Source organism: Protopterus annectens, chromosome 1.part0 (genome assembly GCF_019279795.1).
Source record: "Protopterus annectens isolate FY-2018-M chromosome 1.part0, PAN1.0, whole genome shotgun sequence".
Lineage (NCBI taxonomy): Eukaryota > Metazoa > Chordata > Ceratodontiformes > Protopteridae > Protopterus > Protopterus annectens.
Window position 1 is genome coordinate 128,938,305 of NC_056725.1, and position 20,672 is coordinate 128,958,976.

The following is a 20,672-nucleotide window of genomic DNA, read 5'->3' on the forward strand; positions in this document are numbered from 1 at the left end:
AATACCTTATACAGCCCCCCCTAACATTTACAGCACAGACTGACCATAAGGAAGAAGGAAAGCAGAAGGTAACTAAGGCAACCCCCCCCTCAGATGTAAAGAATTCGCTCTATGTGTGTGTGTGTGTGTGTGTGTGTGTGTGTGTGTGTGTGTGTGTGTGTGTATGTGTTGGTGAATTTAGAGTGTTATAGTATTAGTTTCTATGCAGCAGTCTTGGAACATTTTTCTTAGTGAATGCTGCTTCTAACTATAGCAGTTCTGTTTTAGGTTTTGCTGCTTATAGCAGAGATAGTAGCAGTGAAGCACTGTTTAACAGTGCAAGCAGTAATCGAGTGCTTCTTTATAAGGTAAATTCACATGTACTAAAAAAATATTGTTTTTCTAAATGAGCAATCATTGAAGTGGGGGTTAGGATGTGGCTGTGTTGTGTGCTCTTCCATTTCACTGTAATTTCACAAAGTGCCTAATGCATGCATTATACTCAGGGTGCAGAGGATACAGTTCAGTGTACCATGCTGCTCATGCCCATGAGTTATACTCAGGGTGCAGAGGATACAGTGCAGTGTACCATGCTGCTCATGCCCATAAGTTATACTCAGGGTGCAGAGGATACAGTGCAGTGTACCATGCTGCTCATGACACTGAGTTATACTCAGGGTGCAGAGGATACAGTGCAGTGTACCATGCTGCTCATGACAATGAGTTATAGTCAGGGTGCAGAGGATACAGTGCAGTGTACCTTGCTGCTCATGCCACCAGATTATCTTGCCTCTGTAGTTTATTTGTAGGTCAGACTGTGCAGTATGGTAGGTGTCATGGTGGTCAGGTGTGCATGACACCTGTCATGGTGGTTATCGGTGCATGACATCAACAATCTAACAAATCATGCACCCCTGAGCACCATACTGTGTAGCTCCAGTGCTGTGCACGTCATTGGGAATGAGTGCTGGGAGGAAAACCTGCTCTGTAATGGGCATATGAAACTGCTTTTGTATCATGTGACTACAATCTAGTCACAATGGCATCAGTGCTATGGATGGGTATCACTGAATCTAATTAATGTTCTCATTGAATACAAAAACACACATTGACTAAACTAAGGGATTTTAATTAAATATTATTAGTGGTCAAAACATCAAGCTTGTATGCATGAGAATATGAAGCACAGGATTTAACATATGTTACACTTTGCTTACAAGAGACATTTAAGTGTTGCTGTAATTGAAAATAAATCACTTACATTTGTTTTCTTCTATTTTTCAGTAATAATATGGTTGAAGACCAGATGCCAGCCAAGCGCCATTCTGATGCTATATTTACAGATAACTACAGTCGCTTCCGAAAGCAAATGGCAGTGAAAAAATACCTCAACTCTGTCTTAACTGGAAAGAGAAGGTACTTGAAACAAAGAAAAGGTAGAAGAAATGAATTAATGAAAACAATTTCAAGACTGTAAACTGCTGTGCAAAACAAATGAAGTTTCATAGATGATGGAAAGATGTAATTACAGTTCAAAATACTTAACATATAATTTTGCTCTAAACTCTTAATTATGCAACCGAATACATAATGCATGTGGGGAAGAGTATAAAAGCCAATAATATTATAGCACTTCAGCTGTTTTGGTAAGGATAGAAGTGACATGATATATGTCCCAAATCTGTTCTGGGTTGTTTATTCAAGTTTTATAGATATATTCACATAGTTAGTGCAGCAAAATATCACAGGAGTGATTATTTGTTGTTAACAGTTTTAATGCACTTTTATTGTATGCATTGACTGAATATAAACTACCTTCTCTGTAGTATTAGGGCTTAACTTACAAGCTATGCAAGTATACATTATGTGCTCTCTGCAACTTAGGTTTGCACACTAGCATGCTTTTGATTGCAGTTTATAAACTTTTTATGCTTAAATCTTTACTGTTCTGGTGACATAATTGAATACATTGGTCAGTTTATATATTAATAAAGAGTAAACAAGGAAAGTTGTGTTTTGTCTGAGTGCATCAACACCCATTTTTCTGATCTGCAACAGCCTGGAAGAAATAAGCCCCGCAAGTCTTCGAGAAGATGTGGATGTGAGCGAGCCTTCATTTTCAGAAAACTACGATGATGCGACCGTCGATGAGCTACTGAATCACCTACCCCTGGTATGTAGAGTATATATAAAGTATCTCTTGTTGAATTTTGTTAATGATTCAATAAAGCATGTAAAAACTTTTTATGGTAAATAAGAGTGTTCCCTGCATTACTGGCTCTTGAACTAATAAATCTTGAAGAAACTTTTTTCACAAATTCAATGTTTTCTGAGGCACAGCTAGAACACAGAATGTATGTGACTTTATTGTCTATACAGCTGCCTTTAACATGTGGCTTGAATTCTATTTAAGTTTTAGGCCTATTTGTTTAGGAGTACATGCCACTCCATGCTTTCATTTAATTTGGTAGGCACTTCAGTGGTGCAACAGGTAACACACTCACCTTTGTTGCAGAAGGCTGTGGGTTCTAATCCCACATCAAGTAGATTGATTACTGATACTACAATGCAGCACAAGGGAGGTGTGGCATTCCTGAGTGTGCTGCCCTTCAGATGAGATGTTAAACTGGGGACCCATCTGCTTGAGTTTGTGTTACCTCAGGTGGATATAAAAGATCCCTCCTTACCTATCAAGAAGAGTAGGGGCAGTTGTCTGATGCCCTGGCCAAAGTTCTCTGTGTAACATAAATCATACCTTGGGTCTTCCCTGAAAAGTGACTAATAGTCTAATGGACTAACCCAGTCAACAAAGGAAAAAAGTCTATTAAAATTAGCTAAAATCTATGTCATAAGACATTAGTATCATGTAAAATGTGAACCAAGCATCAGACTTTAACACATTTTTTTTCAAATAGGAAACACCCTTTTATGCATTCATTCATTCATCCATATTCCGATGTGCACTTTATCCTATTTAGGATGGCAGGTAAGCTAGAACATATCCTAATAAGAGCATTAATCCTGGATACACACACACACACACACACACACACACACACACACACACACACACACACACATGCAAGCATGCACACACACACACATGCACACACACACACACACACACACACACACACACACACACACACACACACACACACACGCACGTACTCACACATGTATACTTTGGACAATGACAAGTTTCCCTACCTGCATGGCTTTGAAGTGGGAGCAAACTGGACTACCATGTAAAAATCCACATAGACATGCAGACTAAATTTAGAAAATACCCCTAATGAAAAAATGAGTGGAAAACTATGAACTGTAAAATAGAAAAGTAATCAAGCTATCAAAGGGCTTTCCCCTTTTAAACACTACAAGAGATAAATGTAAGCATAGTTTTAAAGTAATGTTTTGTAATTAGAGGGTAATGACTTGCATTTACTTTTCCCTGAATGGACATTGAACTGTTTATAGCAGGACAATGGGTGCACATCATATCACTGAAGGTAGTTTTGATGAATGTAAAAATGATCAAAGTAAGTTTGTCAAATCCACATTCAGCAACAGGGGAGTCTACCTTTTTCTCCACTGTTGTGTGTCCCAGCAGTTGGTATATATAAGTCTGGGGGAGTGGAGGAGTCCCCCCAACATGGGGTGGTGGTGTAGTGGGCCTGCCCCCTGACAAAAAGAAAAAAAAAACTTTCCTTAGGATGTTCACTGAAGGCAAGTTTGGCAATCATTTTTCAATGTTTTTATATTTGTCAAATCTGCCTTTGACAAGTTGACATGAATCCCCGGACAAGTTAGCATTTTTTGAATAGTTGTGTAAGTTATAGTTTTTAGATGGATTTTAAAGGTATATAAGAATACAAGTAATTTGACTGTACTGCTTCATATGCATTTCCTGTAACTATGTACTATGCAGTAGGCATATATGATTGTTTTTGGTGTGAAGTGTATACAACTTTTGGTCTTTGACTTAATGAGAGTCCTGGAACCCAGACAGTAAATATGTATGAATCGGCCCATTTTAAAAATAATATAATTTGCTCACAAAGTGCTCCCTGACCACACTGGTGCTACTGTCACCCAGAATAAATGTATGTACACATTTTGCAATGACACTTTTGTATTTTTAGAAAAAAATCCTATTTTTTAATGTAAATAACAAACAACAGTGATCCATGTTTATCATAGGGCAGGAAACCATTATTCCTAGTTTTTAGACCTCAGTCATAAGTAGCAGAAAAAAATGCTCACATTTGAACACATCATGCATCATTTGCCACTCTCTAGCTGATGTTATACTTGAAAGATCCAATTGTAGCTAGCTGCATTGACATAGATGGATAAAGCTCTGACTATTACCATTGGTGACCTAAGTTTGATTGCCAGCTCGAGCACCTCTTGCAGACTGACAGGGGTATGGATGAGATGTAAGTTTGCGTTTCCCTCATTAGAGGCAGGAATTGAGGATAGTGTGCTGGAGATGCTAGTGTTGTACTTGATGGATCTACTGGAGAGCAGAACTCAGAATAGCATCTGGTCAAGGCTTGCAGTTGGATTCAGGAAGCATTTTCTGTCCTTGGACCCATGCCTTGACAACACCTCATTGTATCAAGTAGCAAATAAATATAACTCCAGCATGCAAGGGGAAGCAGAGTCATAATGTGTCACATGCACAGTATCACTGCTTATTGCTATTGCAGATGTCTGGCCACCCACCTCAAGCACAACCTTAATAACTTACTTTCTGGGGTCAGGCAGGTAACTTCAGCTGGAGCGAGTAAACTGTTTTATGTATAAACATGGGTTGGAGTGGGCACAAGGGGGTGTACTGCAGTGGAACAATGTTATCTGTAGTCTTAGCCATTGAAAACTAACAGATTGTAAAGAAAAAAAAAGCAAAAAGATCTATTGTGTTTTAAGCAATGTGACAAAGGTCAAAGGTCATCAGAAATATGCAGTCAGTTTCCTTGTTCTTTATTAACTATAGCTTAGTGGTACAGAGTTCTGTTTCTTTAGTGTTATATATATATTTTTTTTCTGATTTGCATTTTAAAACTGTTATTCATTACAGTATTAGTGTTTGAGAAAGGCACTATACAATGATTATTTCTCAGACAGCAGTATACATTTGTGTGCTAACCAGTGTTTATAGCTATCTGAGATGACATGTTTGCATATTACAAAGAGATGTTCTGGACAGAGCAGCTCATAATAATTGTGTATTATGTTTTCATAATTATTTTTTCTCATTACTTAGTATATGACTAATAGGAATGTTGTGGTTCTGGTCTAGAACTGAAGTTAAACAGAACACAGTTATATTAAATCATGTCATCATGATTCTTTCAGAGTTATACTTAGCAGAATCATTGCAGACAAGCAAGGCAAGACAGTAACCACAGCTATCTTTCAGAGGAATGGAAGAGGGATGAGAGTTCAAACATATGTATACATTCCTGAAGAATATGCAACATAACATTCATCCTCAGCAACAATTGCTGACATTTTTTGAAAGGAAAAAAGTCTAAACTACTGATATATGAGCTTTCTACATATCCCTGCAGATCTTTTTATATATGTGTGCATTCAGTGTATGAATATAGCCTTTCCTTTATGTACATCTATCACATAATCTAATCCAGCAATGTGCCATATTCTTCACAAATAATGATATATTAAACACTGTATTGTTTTGCATATCAGTTGTTGTGAAACTCTGATTAATGTTTCTTTTGGATGAGATGCTCTTTATATATTATATTTATTGCATGAGTCTCATGCAGTCCCTGCTTCTTTTTAATTATATCTTAAGATGTTTCCAGTTTGGCTGCATTCTGACATATCAAGTTAATATCATCATTAGTTGATGCTTCATTAAATTCATCAAGGCAGATGACATTTTCTTTTATTATATTTATTAGATGATGTAATTGCTCATAACAACTTATTTCCTCCTTTACCTACTCTTTTGAAAGTGCATTTTATATATATATATATATATATATATATATATATATATATATATATATATACATCTATATATAAAATTTAAATTGAAATACTATCAACAGTCTGCACTGTGTGAGAAAATGAGAAAGCCTTTACCTAAGAATTGTAAGAAACTGGCATGTAATACAAATGAATGATGCTTTTTTATTTTCCATTCAAATCAGTACATTCTGAGAAATGCATAACACAATTAGTAGTTTATCATGGTATTCTTTTTTTATTACAGACTCTGTGAAGAACATATGTTGATACCTGGAACACATTTCCCTATTTTTCTGAGCAGTGACACAAGGCAATTTCTCCAGTATTAAAACCAAAACAAATATGTTGTGAAGTGCAAATTGTGATATATTTGTTTCTTATATACATATATAAATATATAACAGTTGATGTTTACACTGTAAATATTACTTAAGAAACTTGAGCTTAATGCTGTACATATGGATGCAAGCCTTTGATTTGTGTACATTTTGTGATTTCATATGCTGTAAATCATTTTATTTCAATAAATGCATTGCAAAGAAGAATTTACAAGACAATATTAAACTGTAACCTACCACTTCATTTAACTACAATAATTTGATGATTTGCTTTACTGATGTGACTGGATCAATTTCCCAAAAGAAACATATATCAATACAGATAATTTACAATACTGCCTGTCACATTGTGAATATGTAAATCATCACTTGTCTAGCAATGCAGTTTGAAAAAAGTATACAGAATGCTATATTTATCTAGTAATGCGAATGGAGAGTGTGATTATAACGCATTATGTGAGGAATTTTAGTAAGGGAACATGGAGTTACAGCACAGACATTTGGGAAGAAAGTAAATGATGATACAGAAGACATCTAGTCATTCTGAAGGAATTTGCAATGATAAGAAAGCAAATATATACAGCAAGTCAACAGGTGAATAAAAGGAGTTAGCTCTCAATGTTTCTGTGGAACTTTAGTGTAGGAAGCATTCAGAGATCAAAATATGTTAGCAAATGCTCAAAACAGGCAACAACTTATTCAAAGATTAGAGCATTGGCTGAGGACTCCACAACAACACAGGCATGCATAAGGTTAGTAAATAGTAAATACTTGGGCAAATCTAAAAGCAAATTTACAAAAACAGTAGTACAAGATATACTTTGCCTTGAATGTGACATAGGTACAAGAAGTAACTCCATAGTCTTTCATTAGTATAGTGAGTCTGACAAGAACAAAATATTAATCAGAGAGGAAAGTCGAATCCTGTCTTGATATGGTGTGCGTAAGTTAAGGATGAGTTTGCTATGATTCTCAGCTTCATGATTCGAAAGGAATTCAGGGTTTTCCTAGCAAGTTTCCATAGATGGGGATACTCCATCTAAGCTGAAGCCATTATATTAGTATTGCATTTATCCCAAAGGCTTGCATGCACTCAGGCATTACAATACTGCAAACACTGAACACAATTTACTTTTAAAGTATGTTTCCTATAACTAAACACTCAACAATAAAAATGCCTGAAATGTATCCTTTATTTTTGATGCCAGTAAATGGACAACTTTTCTACCTAGAATTGCCAAAACGCGGATGTACTATTAGGGATAAAAGAACTACTATGCCCTTCCATTTATTTGTATGTAATTAATTCATTCAGGGTTAAAACATATAAATATGATTTTTATTTTTTTTTGCCAAAGCACCTGTCTTTATGTAAAGTAGAACTGATGACATTGGAAATAATTTTTTAAAAAAAAATGAATGTAACTTGTGATATATGCAGCAAATAAAGACATTTTATTATCATTGCAATTCTGAATGTTTGAGTCATTGTCACAGATTTGTTTCAACACCATAATAAGAAAAGGACATTCTTTTGAATGCCTGTAAGTGGAGATGAAGGTATCCTTAAGTGATGTTGAGCTACATCTGATATGAAAACAGAGAAATCAAAATCATGATCCATTTTAAATGTCTTCATATTGAAAGACGAGAATTCTGAAGATATGATTTGCAAGCTATTTAACAAAGAGATTAAAGTATGTACAATGCAAAAACAAATATATATATACATATATATATATATATATATATATATATATATATATATATATATATATATATATATATATATATATATATATATATATATATATATATATATATATATATATATATGTATATATATATATATATATATATATATATATATATATATATATTTTTTTTTTTTTTAAAGGGACTGACTATCTGGAATAATCTGTCAAAAGTCCAAGTTATCCCTTCACTATACCTTTTTATGGGATTAAGTTATGACACTTTAACATTTGAACTTCATAAGTATAACCAAGTATGCGGTGACATGTTTTTAAAGTTTAAATAATTTACAATGAAAAAATATGACTATATAAGTCAGCATCTAAGAGTTTGAGATATAGTGTCTATGTATTTTTCTGCAATTCTATCCCAAACAATTCAATGTGTTGCTGTATCATTTAACAAACTTGTGAAGTAATCATATCCATTGTGTTAAGAAAGATATACAGGCAGCAATAACTTTTCAGATATGATTCAACTAATGTTACAGAATATACCAAGAGTGGGGAACATTTTTCTCTTTGTTCCCCTTGTTGGATGAAATGCCAAATAACTGAGTAGTCTAGTCAATAAAATGCGTATATTACTTGTGGTAGATCAAGGTATACAGAAAAGCTTTACTTTTTAAAAAAGTAATTTAGCTTAGTGGGACATTACATAAGAAAGATCATTATTTGCTTTCTCCCAGTAATATTCACAGAATCTAATTTCAGCAGATACTCTTCAGTGAAAGCATCGTTCATAACTAAATACATCCTTTGCTTCTGCTTGGAAAGCAATGTTTTCCGGGGAGAACATTTCTGTAAGGTAACATTAGGTTGCTGTGTTGCTGTTTTAATTAATCTGCTATATATTATTTAATGTAGCATGCTCAGGCTATGTCAGTCTATACTGAAAGATCATTGCAGTGGTAGATCTGCTATTTTCTCCAAGAAGCAGACATTTAAGCACTGGCCCCTGACGTGTAAAGGGTAGGATTCTGCCCTAGCATCACAAAACATATTTTTGAATGTTTCCTAAAAGCTGTTTTCTATTGAGAAAACTGTTTTTCTTTCACTGTTTTTTTAATGAGATTACCTAGCTTTCATTTTGATTAAGGTCTAATAACCTCTTACTAATTATAACAAAACATGCTTTGTGAAGAAAGAGCAAATATGGCTTCCTTTCTGCACTAGTAGCTGTGAGTGGTGTAGTATATGATGGAATAATGAAGCCCACAGTCATGACAATTACAATCCCAAGACCATACTACTGAAGATCAAAATGCTAAAGACCACATTGTCTAAAAATCTTGAATACTAAATCTCCCTACCAGTGTAAACATAAGAAAAAATTGTAATGTGGGTCCTGCAGAGGTGGCAAGTCCAGAAATTTGACACTGTGGTCTTAAGTATTATGGTCCCAGGATTGTGCATTTCAGGATTAGAGACTTCAAGATTGTGATAGTAAACCTATATATGTATGTATATAATATCTCTATATAACACAAACACACACACACACACACACACACACACATACACACACACACAGACACACATATATGCACACAAACACACACACACACACACACCCACACATGGGTCTATTTTGGATGCTTGAACATTTCAAAGTTTGAGTGTCATATGGTTGACACCATATGATCGAACTTTTAAAAGTTTGAACATCCAAAAAAAAAAAAATAAACAACATAAATAACCTACCTGAACATTTTAAGCAAGGGGGCAAGCCTCCTTGCACATCCTATGTGGGAGACTGTGTCCCCACATCCCCATCTCTTTAAATATACCAACTCCAAGATTGCACTACAGTGCAGAAAAGGGAATTTTTTCCATTCTGCACTGTACAGAGATCTCCATTAAAACTTTCGAACTTTCAAAAGTTCGATCATATGGTGTCGACCACATGACACTCAAACTTTTGAAAGTTTGAGCATCCGATATAGACCACACACACACACACACACACACACACACACACACGCGCGCGCGTGCGCACACACACACACACACACGCATGCATAATTTATAATCACATTACTTTCTGACAGTGTTATGGGAGTACTTTCTGTATAGCATGTTAGACTACTTCAAAATGGCTACAGAGACTTTAGTTAGCTAAACACACTTCATCATTTTAGAAATTGTATACTTTTGTAACATTGTACATAAGACAGGTGAATAAAAATGGCTTAACCAAGAGAAAACTGTGCCAGATGTCTTCTCTTGCTTTCATAGTCTAAGAGAATTGTAGCTACTCATATAATGTTTAGTTACAACTTTGCATTTTGGGATTGCATTGATTTTTTAGAGTGACAAGGGCCAAAGCTTTCCCTGTTTTGTAATGTGCTACTTGTGTTTCCTCAATGTATACATTTTAAATACAAGATGATTCCATTTTACATTAATAAATAAACAGACAAATAAACAAACAAACAAACAGCTAAACAAATAAATAAACAAACAGACAGACAAACAAACAAGTAAATAAATAAATACCAGAGATAGTTATTGTTGTTTTGGAGCATAGTGCTGTATTGTAACACTGGTGTATTTATGTAAGTGAAGTTTGTACTGGTCCATTTATTATTTTATTTAGTGTTACAAATCCATATGGTCAGCATCTTTATCACTCTCTTGTGTTTCTATCAATATTTTCTATGCACTAGGATTTGATACCCTTCAACAGAATGACAACAATATTTCACAGCTGAAGTCAAGTAATTATGTTTCCATGCAAATAAACAGGGATCCCAAATCTGTTTACCATTCATATAAATATGAAATTCATAGGTTTATAGGTTCATAGGTAGGTACTAAGCTATCGGCCCTGGGGCCTATATAAGCCTAGCCAAAAAGGTTCCCTGGCTTTTGCCACGCAAGAAAATTATTTTCCTGTGCCCCTATCAAACAGTACTGCAGAAGTGATCTCTGGGGTGATTTTTCTATTTCTCATCCAGTTGTCAAGATTTTTCTTAAAGAGGGCCAATGAGGAGCTTTGCTTGACATGAATGGGTAGTTTGTTCCAGAGTATGGGAAGTCTCTTAGCAGGAATCTATCCCTCCAGCATGCTCTGTTTATTGTAGTGATAAGGTTTAGGTATCTGTAGTGTGTGGTTCAGAGAGATTGGGATTCCTTTAAGTGTGGCATGTCCAACAGCTCTAGGTTTGAATAGCTTTGTATGTTAGGCAGAGATCGCCTCTGAGTAGGCGATATGCGACGGAGTAGAGCTGGAGTTTTTTGAGATGGTCTGTGCATGGCATCTCTTAGTGAGGTATTTCTGTGGCCTTTCCAATTGTTGTAGGTGTCTTATGAGATACATGCCAAATGGGGCATTGTACTCTAAAATGGGTCTGATGAGGGATGAGTAGAGAGGAACAATGACCTCCTTTGTTCTAGAGGTGAACCCTTTTGTGAAGCAGTGTGCCACATAGAAGGATTTCATGACTGCTCTGGCATTGTGGTTATCAAAGGAGAGACTAGACTACTGTCCACCTGTGTCCCGAGGTTTCTTATCACACTTTCAGTGTTTAGTGAGCTACCACTTATGTGGTAGTTCATGGGTACTGAGTTTTTCCCAAAGGGAATGACAATGCACTTCTTGGCATTGAGCTTGAGGCCATAATTTTGACACCAAGCATCTGTCTCTGTGAGGCCGTTTTGTAGAATTTCTACATCTTTATGTGATTCTATTATGGCTCCCAATTTGCAGTCATCTGCGAACTTTGTTAGCCAAAGACCTTCTCTGTCACTGGTCTGAAGTCAGACTTGGAGATGGCTACTTTTACTGTGTGGTTTCTGTCAGTGAGCTAGTTTGCCACCCATCTTATGACATAGGGATTACGCCCAGTTTAAGTGAGTTTATCTATAATTCCAGAGTGGGGGGATGGTGTCAAAAGCCTTGGCGAGGTCAAGATAGGCTGTGTGCACTACTTTGCCCTCATCTGCAGCTCTAGTTACTGCTTCAAAGAAGTTAATCAGGTTTAGTAGACATTATCTGCCTTTTACAAACCCAAACTGAGTAGGGTCCAGGGTTTGGAGGTTATCTATGTCTTTGTTTATAAGTTCCATGATGATACGTTCCATGGCCTTGCAGACCAGGTTTGTCAGGCTAATGGGGTGGTAGTTTCTGGGGTTCATAGTGGCACCCCCTTTGTGGTTTTCTTTTCCTTCTTACACTTGTACAATGTACTATATACTTATAAAACCAAATATGTGGTTGCACATATCGCATTCATGGACATGCACTGAAACAAATTCAGAAAAACTGCAAAAAGTTTGGAAATGGCCAGTTATTTATAGGTTCATAGATTAGTACTAAGCTAACTACGCTTGCAAGACATTTTGAGCCTAGCCAATTATCCCTTGTGAGACTGAAACCCTGCACCTTGTGTTTGCAAGACAAACACCTTAACCATTAGGCCACCCTCCCAACTCAGTGATGTATAACACCATGATAGCAACAACTGCACAGAGTTCTATTAAATTCCTTGTATGGTGCTTTGAATAACCTTGAATTACACCTAAAATATGGATATGAAAAGGCACGTGAAAAGGGGTAGAACATCCATGATTTTGAATATGTGGAAGTTCCCCATAATGAAATAAATGATGTTAATGCAATCATTAATGACTTTTTACCATTGTTATACAGAAATAAACAATAAGGGCCTTTAGCTAAAATTTTGTTTTCCTTTATAGAGATGTATTCTTTCATTTTCTTAGAATTCTAGATCTATTTTTCATAGCTGTCTTACTAATTAAGATGTTTAATGGAGAATCACATAATTGTGAAGAAAAAGGGAGAAAAAGCATAATAAAGCCTTAAGAAAATATGTTGGGTACTTCAAATCATAAATGTTGAAATGCGTGTAAGATTATTATTGTTGTTTAATTTCTGTTACAGTGCTATGCAGGCAATGTTTTACTGTCCAGAGAGTGTATTGCATGATGTCATATGTTTAGTGTTCCTGATGTGTTTATTATAAGTATTAAGGTGTCAGAGCACTAGAGAGATGGCATTGCTGTACTTGTTTTATATTGAGAAAGAGCACACTAGGATACTACGTAGAGTCTTTTCATTCACTTTATTGTCTGAACACCATAGTAATCAGCAGTCAAATTTTATAATGTAGACTGGCTTGCTTATATGTATAACTGGATCTGTCAGACAGAACAATAGCCAGACTCAAAGTATCACATTATGCTATCAGTTTTGGACATATATGTATGCTCTCAGTTTCTTGGAGTCCATCTGACAAGCTAGACTAATGTGCATAAATGCAGATAAAGAGTCCTTGTATTGCCATATCATCCATTGCAAACTCAGATACTGGGATACCTTCTGTTCTCACTTTATTCAGATGCTGGAGAATCTTTCACTTCTGGTTTGAATGCCTTAACCCTGACATAAGATTGGGTATGTCTAAAATGGCAGACTAAAATGTAGGCAAATTAATTATTTCTGAAGCATTGCAAGCTATCACAGTCACAATCCATTATGTTTGAGGATGGTTTAACTTCATTTTGTTTTGTTCTGCCCTCTTCACTGTTCCAGAGCTTGCACCTGGACACTTGAAAACCTTGCCATGCACAAACTGGGGCCCTGCAAGCCAAGGTATTCTTGAAGAAGATTCATGGACTGGATGGAAAAGAGAGTAGCTCTGACCAGAATGGCACCATGGTGCTGTTTACAAATTAACACAGTCCTTCCCCACAGACAGACTTCATATGAGAATGATGAATGATCTGCTTACATGTTCTGTGTTGCCTCTTTCTCTCTCCTCTCCCACCATGCCATCTTTTAATTCTTTTGTTTTTTCTCAAGATTAGAGTCCATAGTCTCCACTGGAGGCAATAATTTGAACAAATAATCCTTTTCCTCCACTGCCTCAGGGATAGGTGAGGTAGTGAAATTCTGATTTGTCCTGTGCCCCAGCTGACTTCTCAATCTTCAGGTTTCCAGCATCACAATCAGTGATTCTTCATTTTGTACTACAGAGCTGGACACTACACACTACACTACACTACACAAGCACTATAGCCCTTAGCTGGTCAGTCTCTCTTCTGTACATGACATGGATTTCCGCTTCTTCAAAAGAAAATAATCTAGGCATATTTGTTCAGCTACTATGGCAGAAATTGATATGGCTCTTCTTCTGTCACATCCTGACGGTGCACTAAATCATGATCTTTGAAAGACTGGTCCACATTGTGTTTCTAATGTTGAAATTTCTTCAGATTTGCATTTATTCAGCAATACTCACATTAGGTTTAATCCAAATACTTTCAGCATCATTGAACTTAGAACTGATTAATTCAAGACTGGTATAAACAAACCTATTTCAAAATAATTCCACAGTTGATTGACTTATAAAACAAGTTCATGTGGTTCAGTATATATACATCTACATATATATATATATATATATATATATATATATATATATATATATATATATATGTATGTATGTATATACATACATTTACATATACATATATATATATATATATATATATATACACACATACACACACACACACGCATATATATATATATATATATATATATATATATATATATATATATATATATATATATATATATATATATAAATCTTTATCTTCCACACCCAGTACAGTAACTGGCAACATTTTTACTTCATCTACAAATATATTCATAACAGGGGGCCAAGATGCACAGGTAGAATAAAAAAAATTTTGTTTTAAGAAACAATTATATTCTTCTTAACAAAATTGAATGCTGCTGTCAAAAATGATATAATTTAGCAGCCCTTATAAAGCAAGTAATCTAATCACTTGACTGAATGTACCTTGCTATGCTATTTTTGATACATAAAATATCTCTAATTCCTTTGAACAGGTTGCCACCTCAGTCATGTAACCAGTCTTCATGAATGGAGTTGGAAAATCAACATGCAGCCTTTCCAAACACAGTCTTGGGATTTCCTACAGATATAATGGAGATTTTTACAGCAACCTTTTTTTCTGTCTGATATGGTACATATTCTTTACATATGTGCTTCATTTACATATCCTGGTTTGGCTCCAAAATAACTTTCATGGTATGTTTTTTTATATATATACTTGGGTATTGTTCTGTATAATAATCTTTTGACTGGTCGCAGCCTGCCAAGCAAAGATCTCACAGGTCACCACTGCCAATTTGGTTCCAAGCTCAACTCATTTACCTACAGGTTTCAAGCTATTTATGTCCCTTTGTTTTGCAGGCCTTTTTCCTCAAACCTATTGACTCTTGAGCTGCTGACTTTTCTGTTCTTTTGCAAGTTCAGCTCACTAACTACCTAACTTACATGATGAGTAGGTTCAAAGACATAATGAAAAAGTTCAGGGACAATCTTTCTCAAAATTTTTTTTTTATTTTTCAAATACATTTGAATGAATTCCATAGTATTTATACATAACATCTAAAATAACTATGTACACTATTTCCATTAACCTGACACTATAACAGATCTTAGCATATACAGTTACTTTATAAGTATGTCCAATCTATTATCAGGGTGTCTGGTCAATTACTGCATAGTGTCAATCAACGATAAGACTTTTCCCCAAGGGTTGTTGATAAATGGCTTTGGAAAAATTCTTAGTTCTTTAATTTTAATTTCCAATAATGCTGTGGTCTTCAGTAGGCTGTAGAAGTCTTCTAAAGTTGATATTGTGTTTGTATTACATCTTCTTTTTATACACTTCCTTGAAATTGCCAGTATAGTCCATACTAGATACGTGTTTGACCTAATCAAATGAGAACCTTTGTTCACATTTAATAATGCAAGAGCTTTAGTTAAATAAACTGATTCATTAAATAAAGATTGTAGAAAGTTATTAATACCATTCCAAAATGGCTTCATTTTAACACAATCAAAGAAAATGCGGTTCCAATCTGCATTGTGTACTTGCTCACATCTCCAGAATATTCCATTTATGGAAAAACTAATTTTACTGATTCTATCTGGGGTTAAGAATGCTCTGTGCAAGCATTTCCAATTAAAAACTTTCCAGTATTGTATAAAGGATGTATATTTTATCGATAATAAGATATTTGTTTTAATATCTTCAGTTAACTGTATTGAGTGTCCTTTTGTTATATATTTCCAATATGAGGTTTTGGATGTTGTTTTATAGTTTATCAATATTTTGTAAAATTTTGAAATACTGTTTCCCATGTCAAAGTCATTATATATGATTTCATATATGTATTTCGTAAATTTAGGTATTTCTTTAAATGAAGAATTGTTAATTATTCTACTTAAATCTTGCAAATATGACAGAATACTCTGTGAAGTTAGCCAGTCTTGTTGTGGAATTTTGTATGCTGTTTCTTGCATATCTAAAACATTTAGTTTTGATACATTGGTGCTAAAAAACAAATCCTTTTTGTTCCCAGGAATTAATAATTTTTATATAGATTTTATGTGGAAAGTTCTTTGTGACTATAAATGGTGTTAAATGATCAAACCAGATTTTTAAATTTATATTTGCATTAATAATTTTCTTAATTGAGTCAATGTAATAATTAATCATACAAATTTTAGTGGGTTTAGTTATGTTATATTGCATACTAATACATATGTGCCATGGCAAATTGTTTTTATCTATTTGAAATTTTTTTGTAAATCAAATTCATTTATTGATATTACAGTTAGTAATTCTTACCAGTTTGCAGAGTAATTTGGGCTTATCCAATCTGAGATTGTTTTAGATACCCATGCTTTTATATATGTTTTTATATCAGGAAAGTTTAATCCTCTCTGTTTTCATGGTCTGATATGCTGTATTAAAGCTATTCTGTTTCTTTTGGGAAACCATAAAATTGTATGAGGCATGAATTTATTTCTTCAAGTATATTCCTTTCTGGTAACAGTTGTATTGAGAAGACTATATATAGGATCCTGGCAAGTAAAACCATTTTTATTAACTGTAGTCTATCTTCAAATGTTAATATTATTTTGTTTCATTTTTCCACAGAGATATGAATTGTATTAATTATATTATTGTAGTTTTTTAGACTAATTCATTATTATCCTTGCATAACCCAATTCCTGGATATTTTAAGGTAGATTGGTGTTTCCCTATGATGTGATCACCCTTAGTCTGAAGTTCTTTTTTATTTAAAAATAAAAAATGTTGATTTTGATTTATTGAAATGCAGTCCTGGAGTCATGTGAAATTTGTCAATTAATATATTTAATTCTTCTAATGTCTCTTTTGTATTAGATGATGTAAGTAATATGCCATCAGCAAATAACATTACTTTAGAATTGTATTGTTCATAAACATCCATTCCTTTGATTTTTGTATTGTTACAAATTGAATCTGCTAATATTTCAATAACAAGAGCAAATAGAAACAGTGACATGGGACATCCTTGTTTAGTGCCTTTTGTTATATGCATAGATTCAGAGGTAAAAGGACCTAACTTGACATATGCTTAATTATTCTTTAGGAGGTGAACAAAGGATGCAGGAAATTCAAATAGCATTAGGATTTTGAATAAATAGTCCCAATTTAGGGCATCAAAGGCTTTTCCTATATCTAAGCCAATTATGAGTGTTTCTTTATTTTTCTTTATTAACATACTCTATAAGATAAATTATCCTTTTAATATTGTCATGTGTATGTCTATGATATATAAATCCAGTTTTATCATTATTTATTGTTTTGAATAGTGATATTTTCATTTTGTTAGTTAATATTGTCATAAATATCTTATAGTCATTATTTAATAATGATATAAGTCTATATGAACTACAGAGGTTTGGGGATTTCTTTCCTTTGGGATTGGTGTGATTAAGGAATATCTCCAAGAGGGTGGTATTAAAGCTTGTGACTGAATTTATAATAGAGTTTTATGGAAGAGGGATAGTATCTTTGACGGAAAAAGTTTATATATTTCCATAATTATGCCATCTATACCTGGAGCTTTATTATTTTACCCTCTTTTATTGTATCTGTAATTTCTTTGTAGGATATGGGTGCTTGCATATCTAGTTTTAATTGTTCTGGTATTTTTTTATATTAGAACATTTTTCATCTAGATTTAATTGATTGATATGTATATTTTCTTTTTGGAAATGTTCCACATAGTGCTTTCTATAGGCATCAAGAATGTCAACTATATCTGAGACATTTTTCCCTTTCTTTTCATGGGAGATACTTTTAATGTTATTAGCTTTTGATTGTATTTTGATTCTTGGGGATAATTTATATAGATATTTGGGCCAAGTTATTAATTTTTAGTTTTTCTAAAACTAAACTAGTTTTATGTGTTAGAATTTTGTTGTATTTATTGTTTAATACTTCTACTTTCTTTTTCATTTCCAAATGATTTTGATTTTTTCAGCTTTTACTGACAAAAGTTTGGATTGTAGATCTAATAATTCAGAATCCCATTCACTGATTTTTTTTTATACCATGTTAGGGTTTTACCATATATGTAAGCTTTTAATAAGTCCCATATCATTATTTTATTTATCTATGTGGTGTAATTAATATCTAAGAAGAACTGTAATTCAGATAATAACCAGGGTTTGAACTCTTTAATTTTAGTTATATATGCTGGAATTCTGGAGTTAAAAATTAATGGTTTCTACCCATTTTGAAGTTTTAGTATCAATGAATTGTGGTGTGAAAAGGGGCAGGGAGTGATTGGGAAATTAATGATTTTAGAGTGTAAGTCACGGGCAGCAAATATTTTATCTATTCTAGTTTGGGTACCAAATCTGTGATCTTGATGGGAAAATAATAAAGATTTATCTTCTTAAAATTTGAAAGTATCTACAAGATGAAATGATTCTACCTACTTGTTTAAAGCGTTTCATACAGAAGATGTAAGCAGCGGTCTTTTATTTGTAGTTTCAGAAATATCAAATATAAAGTTAAAATCTTCTTCTAATATGAAGTTGCCTTTATAATTATTGGAAATGACATCCAAGTGTTTTCTAACAGTTCCTGTTCTAATGCCTGGGAACCAGTATAGATTGACTAAGGTCCATATTCTGTTACTATATTTAACTATTTCTAATGCCATAAGGCCTTGTTTATCTTCATACTTCTAAATGATTTCTGGGTTAATCACATTTGTTTTCCATAAAATTGTTACCCCTTTTGTCTTTGTCTTATAAGTGGACTGTGGCGATATCATATATTCCTTAGGATTTCATTTGTAATTGTCATTTGTTTTGAAATGAGTTTCTTGAAGGTAGACAATTTGTGCTTTGTTCAGTTTTACATATTTCAGTAGATTTGATCTCTTGCTAGGATTGTTTAAGCCATTGGTATTTAAAGATAATAATGTTAAATCCATCTTAGGTTATTTAGACTATGTATTTTTTTGTTTTATTGTGACTATTAAACATTTTCCTCTGATAACTATAACGTATATGTTTGAGCTTTTAAAGAAAATTATCAGTTTTATACTTTGAGTGTTTACTAATAAAGTAATGTTTTGGTCAGGCATACTAAAAATGTTTTTGTGAAATAACAAATTTAAATTAACAAAATTAAGATATTCACTAGCCATGGAATGAAAATCATTCATAATCTGATGGATAAACCCAAGACCATCAGATTATCACTCATATCTTGACAATCCAGAACATCTGAGCTCCATAAATTGAATTATCATATGGAGAATATTTGTAATAGGAATAAGTAATGTTTATATTATTTTGAACATATATAGTAGTATTGTAGATTACACTGAATTATAATACAATTTAAATGTCTACTTATTGTATAAGCAATTAATATTTACATGAAAGATAGATGACAAGCAATTCAATCATAGTAAAGTAGGATGTATCATATATAAAACCTCAGTAAAAGATTATAGCACACAGTTATTTTACATATTCACCCTTATTGATGAAGTCTTTCAAAACGTATTACTTAATATAAATAGATGGTAATAATATTTATATCTAATGCTATAATACAATGTATTTTACTGGATATATCAGAAGTTATGTTTCATTGTTTGCCAGCATTTAAATAATCACTTTTGTTTGTTGCTAACTTATTTAAAGCATCAAGTTTGTTTTATGTCAACATTGATGAAAGTTAGTGCATTTTAATTATCAGTGCATCCCTCTTCCCCCCATTTCCTACACATAAGGATTTTCATATCTGTCATTACTTATTATGAAACGAGTGAAATTATAGGTTGAAAACAACAAATGCACTTATTGTGATTAATGATTACAAGTTCCCTTTCCATATTCATAAATTGCCATTTCATGGCATATACTAAACGTTTTTAGATTTAAATGGCAACATTCTATTTTGTATAATCAGCAAAGGTTAAACTGAGTGATTATTGTCAATTTAATACTATTTGCTCAGAATGTGATTGGTACATTCTGTGACATTCCTAGCTCAGGCTTCTATTGTTTCTCTTGAACAACTTTGTCAGTTTGATGTCATGTATAAAACATTAGTTACCTTGGTAACCGCTTAAGTGCTATATATGGTCAAGATAGGTTACAAAAACTACAATTCGAGTTAAAGCAATTATATGACTTTGTTATGCACATTTACTTATATAAGAAAATCATCA

The 20,672-nt window shown here is 33.5% G+C and overlaps 1 protein-coding gene across 2 annotated transcripts in view; it reads left to right on the plus strand.

The window, feature by feature from the left end:
• Positions 1-7,790, plus strand: part of LOC122816540 (vasoactive intestinal peptide) — a 30,506-nt gene extending 22,716 nt beyond the window's left edge. For both annotated transcript variants that reach the window (XM_044089519.1, XM_044089431.1), the window contains 3 exons: positions 1,264-1,395; positions 2,038-2,152; positions 6,227-7,790. In XM_044089519.1, coding sequence (XP_043945454.1) covers positions 1,264-1,395; positions 2,038-2,152; positions 6,227-6,235 — 256 coding nt within the window. In that variant the 3' untranslated portion in view covers positions 6,236-7,790. The remainder of the gene's footprint in view (positions 1-1,263; positions 1,396-2,037; positions 2,153-6,226) is intronic.
• The last annotated feature ends 12,882 nt before the right edge of the window (positions 7,791-20,672 follow it).